The 11,849-nt window shown below is 28.6% G+C and overlaps 1 protein-coding gene across 3 annotated transcripts; it reads right to left on the bottom strand.

The window, feature by feature from the left end:
* Positions 1-1,060: 1,060 nt before the first annotated feature.
* Positions 1,061-11,413, bottom strand: LOC145193423 (von Willebrand factor A domain-containing protein 7-like). Of its 3 annotated transcripts, none has more exons than XR_016447562.1 (12): positions 11,140-11,413; positions 8,624-8,735; positions 8,179-8,384; positions 7,069-7,251; positions 6,731-6,898; positions 6,529-6,618; positions 6,154-6,347; positions 5,759-6,020; positions 5,282-5,646; positions 4,670-5,143; positions 4,131-4,313; positions 1,061-1,570 (listed from the first exon to the last, which is right to left on the bottom strand). XR_016447562.1 is itself a non-coding variant. In XM_090072725.1 (12 exons), the coding sequence occupies exons 1-12, from the start codon at positions 11,198-11,200 to the stop codon at positions 1,200-1,202; spliced, it is 2,625 nt and encodes an 874-aa protein (XP_089928851.1). In that variant the 5' UTR covers positions 11,201-11,413; the 3' UTR covers positions 1,061-1,199. The 3 variants fall into 3 exon arrangements, 2 of the variants coding, with proteins under 2 accessions (XP_089928851.1, XP_089928852.1); XM_090072725.1 differs by having other exon boundaries at positions 5,282-5,602; XM_090072726.1 differs by lacking the exon at positions 11,140-11,413 and adding an exon at positions 10,067-10,297 and having other exon boundaries at positions 5,282-5,602.
* Positions 11,414-11,849: the final 436 nt, after the last annotated feature.

Genomic DNA, 11,849 nt, shown 5'->3' with positions numbered 1-11,849 from the left:
AGCCTCGAAAAACTGGATGATTAAACTCGTAAAAATTTGACCGAACGCGAGAAACTTTACAGTACAAGTTGAGCGCCAATAAAACGAGCGGGTCACGACAACTTACCAGAAAGAAGACATTTTGCCTACTCTAATTTTTACCCTGAACTATATCAGGGCGAAAAAAAAGCCCCTCTCCAATTTTTAACGCTAATTACTTTTAAAGGAAGTGATAAAACTAATAATTAGAATAATTAGCAATATTTAGCATTACTAACTCTAAGCATCAACCTTTGGCTTGTAACGAATATTAGCAAATAAAGTACTAACTTCTATAAAGTTTTTCAAAATAAATCGAAATTTTTGAAGTTTGTTAAAGTGAACTCTTTATGCGCTTCAAACAGAAAAATTTTTGGTTTATCAAGTAAACTTTCATACATAAATTCGTTTATGCGTGAACATTAACATGCATAATTTATTTAAATATATGGTAAAAAATAAGTTTAACAGATTTAATCGATTAACAATTCTGTTCTAGCTTGAAAGTATGATCTAAAAAAGCATAATGTATGCGAGGTATTCTTTTTTTTCTTTTCTTCTGGAATCTTGTAACTTTGTATACCTAATTACATAAAATATTTTAAATCCGATTTCAAATCACTGATTCTAGAAGTTGGTACTTTTTTCGTTGTTATTCATTAAAAAATGAAAAACCAAACACCGATATTCATTAAAAGTATAGGCGTGTGATGTAAATAATTTTGTTCAAGAAGAAAATTATTTTCTGAAAGAACTTTAAGTTTTTTTTAAGTACTACGGGCGATCTCTTTTTAAAACGTAAGAAATTTACTTCAAAAGGGCCACCAATCATGGTTTGATTTGTAAAAATCGATGACAATATATGCAAATATGCAAAAATTATTCGAGAAGAGTTGATCTTAATTGAACATTTTAATTTGAAACTTATTCTTATAATTGCTGATTTAATACATCAGTAATAAGGTTATTACGATTTATGATATACCTAGACCTAACTATCCAATGCAGCTGGCAACTTAGTTTGCTTCATAAAAGACAGTTCTGAAAACGTTTCTTTTTCATATAAAAATATCACAGGCTAACTACATTACTAGTATTAGAGGTTAACAAGTGTGCACAGTACAGGATAAAATCAAACAAGATTTAATAAACATCAAGAATTTGATTTAAACTAAAGTTGTTTAAACAAGTAATATATTAAAAGAGGTAGAAAATTCTTCTTTAGTAACATCGCGCTGCGCACTGACCGTTATTCTCTCTGTTGCTCCAATTAAATTTGAATTACTCGGTGCATTATATTTAAACTGTAAAAAGGTGCTCCTTCGAACTGACAAAGTTTGCTTTACCAATGAAACACTTCCATGACTTGATTTCACACTAAAAGTAATAGATTCTTCTGCACCGAAATTGAATACCATTATTTGAACATCAACAATAGTAGATAATGACGCAGTAAACATATTTCCAGCAAAGATGGGAATCATGAAAGCAGATTTCGCTGTAGAAACTTCAAGAGATAAACGTTCAAAAAGAGATCCGTTTGTAGTACGACCTTTAGTGGAAAAACAAAGGCTCTTTATTAAAACTAAAAACTCATTTTGGGTTTTAAATTCAACAACCTAAACAAATAAACATTTTTAGTAAGACAAGTAGGTTACATATATATATATATATATATATATATATATATATATATATATATATATATATATATATATATATATATATATATATATATATATATATATATATATATATATATATATATATATATATATATATATATATAGACAAGTAGGTTACACTAGCATAACCTACCATAAATATTTTTATGATATATAATTAAATATCATCTAAAATGCATGTGACTTTTCAAGAATAAAGCCTTGTTTTTTATAAATTTAAAATATGCCCAAAAAAGAGCGGTCGAAACTTTATGATATATAAAAAAGGAGACCTAAAGTTAAGTCACTATTTAATCCTTAAAGTTATACAGTGGGTTGCATAAAAATAAAGTCAGTTGACTTTTACTATGATTTTTTTAATGTTTTTTTTAAAATTTAAAGCAAACAAAAAAGTTAATAATTTAGATTGTTTTAAATTTTATTAACAGTGGTTTTATAAACAAAATAAGAAAAAAAAATTTTTTCAAAAAAAAAAAAAAAATTTAAGATACTTTTTTATGAGAAATATACACAACTGTTAAAAAAAAAACTACAAAAAAACAGAGCAAAAATATAGAGTCAGGGTGCATTTTAGTACTTTGTATGCGCACTATGATCTTTCATACATGCGCGAACACGTCTAGGCTTAGATTCAACTAGTCGAATGCATAATTCTCTTGGAAATTCTTTCCAAAGCTTTTCTAAGGCCTGCTGTAATTACGCCCATAGCTAGTGAGCTATGGTCTTTTTGACCAATCTCTTTACTATCCAAGCCCAAATGTTCTCGATAGGATTTAGATCTGGAGAACGAGCTGGCCAAGGCATGACCGTAATGTTTTTCCGATCAAGCCACTCTTTAACCGAGATTGCAGTGTGAGCTGTTGCGCCATCGTGCTGAAAAATCCATTGTTGTCGTCTTCAATTAAAAGCTCTAGCTGTTGGCAAAAGTTTACCTTCAAGGGTCTCTTTGTAGTTGCACTGGTTAACTCTGCCGTTATAAATGTTGTATGACCCTGTTCCTTTATGGTAGAAGCCTCCCCATATTCTGACTGATCCTCCTCCGCCTTGTATCCTTGGTACACAAAAATGCTCTTTGAACTTTTCACCAGCCAGCCTCTTGATGATTAATCTTAATTTGCGATTTATCACCTCAAAATTGGATTCGTCGCTGAAAATGACTTTGGCCCAGTTTTCTACAGATCAGTAAAGTCTTTCTCTACACCACTTTAATCATTTTAGGCGATCTGAGACACGCAAAAGTGGTTTTTGAGCAGCGACATAGCAGTCTAAGCTTTTCTTATTCAGGCATCTTCGTACAGTCCATCTACTAACACTAACGTTAGCAGGCGTATTTGTGAACCCTTCAGCAAGTTCGCGGTAAGAAATTTTAGAGTCTTGTCTAACCTTCGATAGAGATAACTTTGGTCTTTTGAAGTTAGCTTTAAAGGCCTACAAAGCCTTGGTAAATCTTTGACATCATTATGTAGCTCGTGGTTTTTCAACGTTGTTTGTACACATTTAAGCGAAACATTACACATTCGAGCTATTTCTCGTTGGCTTTTTGTTTTATCTTTTAGCAGACCTACAACTTGCCATCGTACGTTGTCTGAAACAGCTTTTTTGCCCATTTTTGTCTTTTTACTTTACCAAATAATTACCAAGGCGAATAACTCAAGATATAAAAATGATAACTTAATTTTATTTTCACAAGAACGTTTATATAGTTTGAAAGAAATTAACTACCAAATTTAAGATCGTTCGGATAAAATTTCGTTGAGGTATTTCAACTTAAGTCGTTTTAGTTGACTCTATATTTTTGCTACATTAGAAATACAGGTATGTTCTAATTGAATTAACAATTACTCAAGACTGGTTAACCTAACGAGTTCGAATTATATACCATTCGATAGAGAATCAATTAACACATGTAATACGCTTTTAATCGTATTAATTTGTTAGTTTCAAAGATAATTTTGAAAAAAACAAAAATTTTCCATAAAAAAACTAGTGACTATATTTATGCAAACCACTGTAGTTTTATGGTGTGATGTGCACAACCATGTTTATTGCTGTATCCTTTTATAAAAAAAAAATCAAAACGAACCAAATCGATTGTTTTCAAAATTCCGAAGAATATCCAGAAGATGTTATTACTATTGCAAGTACATTAATATTGTTTTTTATTATTGATACAAGTGATGTAAGCAAGTGATGTAAGCAAATGATGTAAGCAAGTGATGAGTGCACTGAAAACTCAAAAGTATTCAAATTTTACTTGATTGAAAAAAGTGTGATTGATTGAATTTTTTGCTCAAAACTCCAAATGTTTGTTAAATTTTCTTAACTCCTAGTTGATTAAATTTTTCCTGAAAAAGGGACAAGATACTAATAGGAAATACTCAAAAGAAAGTTATAAGATAAGATGGTCATAAGTAAAAAAGTCCTTACCATAGCATCTCACTTTAAATGGTAAATGTGGAGGTAGAAGTTTGGCAGAGAACATGTTGTTATCCCGCTTATTTAAAGATAAATTTAAAAGTGTGCTTCCTTTTAAATCTACAATTTGACAATTCAGAGTTGATAAGTCAACATTTTCCCCTTTCACTCGTATAATCATATCATTTTCTTGATCTAAAAGTTAATAATAAATTAACAATAAAGATAATTAATAATAATAATAATAATAATAATAATAATAATAATAATAATAATAATAATAATAATAATAATAATAATAATAATAATAATAATATTAATAATAATAATATTAATAATAATAATAATATTAATAATAATAATAATATTAATAATAATAATAATAATAATAATAATAATAATAATAATAATAATAATAATAATAATAATAATAATAATAATAATAAAATTAGAATATGTTAGTTATCAATGGAGTAAAGTTTTTTAAGTAAATGAAATTTTTTTTGTCAAATAAGTTTTTAATCACGATTGAAAAAAAAAAAAAAAACAACCTTTGATAGGATTGCTGAAAGTATATGCAGGGCTGTTCTTCAAGGGATTCTGCTGATAAATAAAGGAGTAGGCAAATTCAATAGGATCATGTGATACAGCTTGCACACTGTATTTGTAGTTCACTGAGTTTGATGGAAAGGTAATAGTCCATTTACCAAATAAACTTTTTCTAGATTTGGATACTTGGTAAATCTGAGCCATTGAAGTAGTTATAGTAGGTGACAAAAGTGAGCCATCTTGATATTGTAACTTGACCAGGCCAACTGCATTTTCAACATTAGTTAAAACAGATACAATGATCATTTCAATCCCCTCATCAACAACAAAATCATGACTTATTTCTGCTAATTGCCTAGTAACTCTGCTATGTATTGTTTCTCCTGTTACAATTACTGTGTCTTGTTGTAAACTAGTTTTCACAAATTCTGTAAAACTTAATATTTCCTTGTCATTTTTTAGCGGAAAAACTTGACCTAAATAAGGTCAACTTTAGGTTAACATATTTATACAAAAGAAATCAAAGAACTCAAAAAAAAACCCAATAAAGAAAAGAATTCAATTCATTAAAAAAACATAATAAAATAAACAAAAAAACAAACAAACAAATGTACCAGATGTATATGATGCTATTTCTTTAAAACTATCAATTCCTGATCCACAGCCATCAAGATTTGCAAAAAAAGTAATTGGTGAGGAATAAGAGGATGCTACAGCTTTTAATGCATTAATATTTGATCTTGAATCATCTTTTGCACTGGCATCAGTGTACACAAACATTGGGCTACCATATTGGGGTCCTTTAGTAAAAGCATTTAACATACCAGCAAATGCTAGTTCAGGACAATCACCACCACCATCTATGCGAAGATTGGTGATTGCAGATATGACTTCTGCACGCTGCTTTTCACTTTTATAAACAACTGGTCCAACACCTGATCAAAGAAAAGATGTAAATTTTTGCATCTGGGATTTGCTTCTATTTAGAGAAGAGAAATATTTGCAACACAAGCATTTTGCCTATTTTTAAGCAATCATTAAAGTAATTAATTTCAAAGTAATGGAATGTAAGAAACTCTAACAATATTTACCAGGATCATTAAATGGTGAAAGTATGTAATCAACAGGAAACTCCCTAGTTATGTCAATTATAGACTTTGCAATTCCTTTTGCAGCATTGATTTCATCAGACATAGATCCAGTTGTATCCATCACAAACATCAAAGTACTGGCACCTTGACTAGAGATGATCCGAGAAAACTTATCTTCTCCAACTTGAGACTTGACCCATTTTAAATAACCTTCTGATGCTTTACTCATATCATCCATAGGGAGTCCATTAGCGATTTCTTTCTATAGAAGTAAATAAAAAAAAAAAGAAAAGTATTTTGCTTATAAATCTTTTTTTGAACTTTTAATAATGATTTTTATATCTTTAAATGCCTTAAAAGCTATTTTGATATGTTCATAATAAATATTATTTTACTTTCATAAAGTTGAATAAAGCCTTTCCAAGTGTGACTCGTGCAAAATCAATGGATCCGCCTTCTGCAGCTTTTAATAGGAACTCCTCTAACTCTTTTAATAGAACCTCTACAGGTTTACGAGATGTTGGATCAACTGAAGTAAACTCAGCAGCAACAGCTTCCTGAATCTTGAAGATTGCTTTCATGAATTTACCTACACAATAAAAATATTAATATGCAGTCAATATTAGATAAGATGAATGCACAATACTAACAGTGAAAGTTTCTTATAATTGCATTTAAGCATGAAGTGAAACACTGTCTTCAATCTTTTGTACTGTTTGTTTTTATGTTTTCAACAACAAAAATATTTATATCATTGTTTAGTGACTTACCTGATACAGGTTTTCCAGGATTTGTTGAATTATAAAAAGATTTTAAAAATCCATCAACAAGTGCTTGAGCTTTTGTGACACCATCTGTGCCTGAAATAGATTCTTTTTGTGTTAAAAATTATTCCTCAAACATTCATTTAATACCCCTATTTACTTAAAATGCATTTTATTTAAAATACAATTTTCATGAAAACAAGCATACCAAGACAAAAATCATTTTTGCAGCCACGTGTTTCTTCTTTTACTCCAATGCAGTCTTTGCTCCCATTTACAGGTTTTGGATTATTACAATCACGAGTTCTAATCTGTACACCTCCTCCGCATGTAGCTGAGCAGATACTGAAATCTGACCACTCACCGAAACCACCATCTGGTATTGAGCAGAAAAAGAGTAAAGTATTTATGTTTTCAAATACAAAACAAACAAAAAAATTTATAAGGTGAAAAAAAATCAATCTAGATGAGCTGTGATTTTATCTCTACTGCAGTATAAAGTCATTGTACTAACTTATGGAATATATAGAATTTATTTGATCATACCATTTCCACATGATGGTCTTGTGCATAAACTTGTTTCAGTTCTTGGTCCGAGAACAGTGCATGGTTTTCCATTTCCTAATTTAACAGGACTATCACATTCTCTTCTTCTTTCAGAGAAACCATTACCACATGTAACACTGCAGGGTCCCCAATCACTCCATTTACCATATCCTCCATTTTGTCCTAGGAATGATTGCAATGCAAAATGTTTTTGTTTTAAATACTTCAATCCTTAGAGTGGATAATGTAACTAGTAGTGAGTTTGAGGTCCTTTATTTCTACTTTTTATTTTGAATGAGTTTCAGAAATATGAAAAAGATACATAAAAAATAAACACTTTTATAAAACACTAACTTTTTGTTTTTAGTTATTTTTTTACTATTAACTCATACATATCAGAGCTGACATTCCTAGGTTTGATTATTATTCAACCTTTTTTCTTCCTTTTCTTTTTTTTTAAAAAAAGAAAAACTAACAAAAACAGCCTTGTATATAAATCAACCTTATATCAATTGCTAAAAATATTGTTTGAAAAAAAATTCTGAATTTGCAAACTTGGTTTTTTTTTTCCTGTTAAATTTAATAAATTGTTGTTAGAAGACTTTTTTAACAGTAGTTTTGAAATAGAAACAGTAAAAGTCCTAAATTTTTAGAGCAATTTAAATAAGTTTAAAAAAAAGACCAAGAAGAGAACCAAGAATAGTTCTAGTGGTTTTTTTTATATCAGGTCTATCATTTTAAATAAAAATGACAAATTACTATGCAAGATCTGATGTAAAAATGTCATTTATATATGTATTTTTTGGATAAATATTTCATAAATTCATTGTTAAAGTATACTTTTATAAAGTCATTTGTTACTTTAAACTTATGTGACCTTAAAATTGTTCTAGTATTTTACACTAGTTACAGAAGTAACTGATATAAACAATTTTTTAACCAAGTATTGAGTTTATTTTGTTCCTTTATAAAACTTTATTTTTGAAAATTTTACATTTCTGTTTTTAATGTTAATTTTTGTTCAATAAATTCATGATAATAAAAAATTTAAACTCAAATTTTATAAATATATATTCATATATTCTAATACCCTTTTAAAATTAAACTCACCAACTAAATAAACATAATCACTCCATTCTGCACCTACACAATCAGCAGTAGATAAGTCATCACACGGTTTGTAAGCAGTATCTTTACAATTGCTTTTGTGTTTTCCAATATTAGTAACATTTAATCCAACACAAATACCATAAAATCGGATTGAAAAATATGAATAATGTCTCTTTTTAGCTTCCAATTCACATTTTTTTGTAAGGCTTTGATAAAAGAAAAAAACTGTGTAATATTTAATACTAACTGTGTAATCTTAAACAAATAGAGTTTTACAAACAACAGCTTATTGTAGATTTTACCAACTATATAGAGTTTGGAAAATGTTTTGTTATAATTATTTTTATATCTATAAAATTACACATGAAAAATAGGTATACTACACATACTATATATATTATGCATAAGCAATACTTTCAATACTAAGAGAAATATAGTTTAATACTTTTGCACATATGCTGGAAACTGCCACCAATCAATGTTGTATCTATCATTAAATATAATTATCCCACCAATATGTTCTTCATAACAGCCTTGTTTCTGATAGGTGGAAGTGCCTATAAGTAAAGTAATTTAAGTAAAAAATTACCACATTTGAGAGATTTAGAGTTAAGTAAAAATCCATTATAGTTGTACTACTTCCTCACTTGACACCTTTACACTGTTTCAAATATATCATATGTAGTCTGAGGAAAAACTTAAAACTAGACTAGTTGTTGCTTAAAACTAGACTTTGGTTGTCAACCATAAGTATGACAGATGTAACTTTTTGAAGCTATTTTATAAAAGAAGAAATGACCTAAAACAATTAAAACTGAATTAAGTGAGGTAAATTCACAATTATTTGGAACTGTTGAATACAAGTATTTTAAAGATGCTCTTGTGAAAAAAAAAAAAGAGTTCTTTTGCAGAAAGAGTTTCTATACAGCAAAAATTTTGTTTGATACAAATTAATAAATGTGGACTTTGCCATAATTTAAATCAAAGAGAAACAAGAGAACAAAAAATTGAAACTAATAGATTGATGGAAACAATGCCAACAAATACATTGTCATGTGGCACTGTGGTAATTATAAAGATATTGATGTGTTAAGTATAAGTAAAGCAAAGGATTCTCTATCAGATGAGATTGAAAACTACATCAGACATGAAGTATCAAATGTATGAAAAAATAAGAATTCAAATGAAAAGAAGAAAAAAAGTTATATGCCACAATGATCAGTGAAGAGCATGCATCTCTGGTCCAAGGACCAAATATTATTTAGGTTATATAACACCATTAAGTATGTTGAATATTTTAATTATTTTATTAAATTAATGAAGAAAAACATAAATACTAATGAAGAAAGAGTAATTGATTGTGATGGAACAAACAACATTTGATGAAAACTAAATTAGATAGAACCTTAGAGTAGCTGATTTGTCTTCTTAAGGTAAATGAGTTACAATTAAGGGATTTGATTTAAAAGCATGTTGTTATTAAGGACCAAATGTTTATTTAGTTAAAATTGGGCAATTGTTAAATACATGTGAACATTTTTCAGTTACTAAGGAGAAAATCTAAGTTAAGCTTGTATGCTAAAGATGACAGGCTACAAATTTAAATTTTGTGAGCTCTTTATGAATATTGTAACTAATCAAATGTTAAGTTTGTGAAGTATTGTTTGGTTTAATGTTAAAGCTAAATCATCTCATAGTATTTGAGGTAGATATTCAAATTTTCTTGATATTTGATGCCTGAAGCAGAATCAATAATTGATATAGAAAATCAAAGGTATTTTGGCCATTTTGGAAACTATTAATAGCTTTAAACTGATAGAGCATCACACATACAAATCATAACTTAAGTAAAAAACGATAGTTAGTATGAGTGTAGACTTGATTATACCGTCAGTAATGTTTCTAGATTGTCTTCATGTGCTTTGTTACAGATGATTTAGCTGAATTTATTTTTTATGCTGAAGGTCAGAGAAAGGCCGCGCAAAAACATGGTTAGAAAATTTAATAATTATTACTACTTTTAAATTTATTTTTATGGCATAAATTTTGTTACAAGGAACCACGAACTACTGTGTATTTTTTTGCATTTTTCACTCTTCTTTAATGTTAACTAAGACTTTTACTAGCTACACTTTGAATCCACACACTGGCGAGGCTAGAGTACGGATAATACAAGAGATGGAGTGTAATTTAAAAAAATATATCTGAGAAAGAGTGTAATCAACAAAATATCTGACAATTGTAATTTACAAAATTTTTGGTGTTTTTAAGTAGGTTTTACATTCTACTGGCTTTATAATCCAAAAAAATTATCAAGATTTTCATTTTAAAAGTTTATTTTCATTTAAAAAAGTTATTTTAGTGCAATTTTTAGTTTGCTTTGATGACGTAATTTCATTTTAAGTTTTGTAGCAGTAGCTTTAAAGTAAGCTTAAGATTCCTTTATGCAAGCACTGAAAAGCTCTTCATTTTTTTGACTTTAAAGTTTGAGTGTTGTTTCAATTAAGAAAATCTTTGCAGCGTAGTTGCAACAGTGCAAATTTTATTAAATTTCGCACTAATAAAGTTAGGTTATTCATTTTCTTTTCACTACAAGGTAATACAATTATTTATAAAATATTGTTGTAGAAGTTTGATTGCAAGCTTTAAAATGTTTTAAAACTTTCAAACAACCATTAGATATACGCTTCGATAAATTTAGAGCCACTAATTACATTATAACTGGGTGGAACAACCAAAATTTTGCATGTTTTTGAAGCCAATGATTCTCAGCCGGTGGTAAATTAGAGAGTTCCATGATTACAAAAAAAGGGTTATCAATTTGCCTAAGGGACCCTCCTAATATAACCACTAAGTTTTTTTTAGCTTCATTCCATAAACAGAGATGCAGTATCTAACTATTATAGAGATCAGTAACTTAGACTCTTAACAATGAAAATGAAGAATTCTACATAAGCGTACCTAAAACATCACATATTTCCGATGCAATTGCAATCCAAAAAAACAAACTCTTCCACTCCATATCTTCTATAAAAAACAATCGGCTTGCGTTAATATGAGAGAAATATGTTACCTCTTTCTTGCGTAAGAGATTATAAGTTTGCTTTCTGATATAAAAAATAAATTTTCTGGGCTTTTATAACGAGGGAAAGTAAAACAAATATCTGTTTTTCATTTGTGTAAACTTTCGGTTCTTGTAAACTTTCGTTGAAGCAGTTGCATAAACTTTCGATTCTACTTGGAATTTTAAGCCAATCCCAAGGTTAGAAAAAAAAAAAAAATCATGCAGCTGTTCTATTTTTTCGCAATTAGACAAAGTATACAAAGCTGTATGTTTATATGAAATTAATCTAAGTTTTTTCTAGGTCTTTACTGATTTTAATGACACGTGGTTCAGCAAAGTATATGCAAGTATACAAAGAATCTAGAAAAGAAAAAATAAATTAGTTTCTAAGCTTTAATTGAATAAGATAGGACACCTTCACCATTTATCTGCTTAGAATTACTTGATATTAAATCAATGCCAAAACCTTCAAAAAATCTGTCATCTGCAATCCTCTATCGCTTTAAAAACGTCTTCTCTTATATAACTTTCTTCTAGAATCATAGAAGGAAAGTTTTTGATGTTTAAAAGTTGGTCAATGCCTCATCCTGACATATTTATTGGGGTA

The sequence above is a fragment of the Hydra viridissima genome, unplaced genomic scaffold (genome assembly GCF_058129835.1).
Source record: "Hydra viridissima isolate aposymbiotic clone 2 unplaced genomic scaffold, HvirCarnegie_v1 scaffold_15, whole genome shotgun sequence".
NCBI classification, from domain to species: Eukaryota; Metazoa; Cnidaria; class Hydrozoa; order Anthoathecata; family Hydridae; genus Hydra; species Hydra viridissima.
Note: the sequence above shows the minus strand (reverse complement) of the source record. Positions and strands in the feature narration are given on the sequence as shown.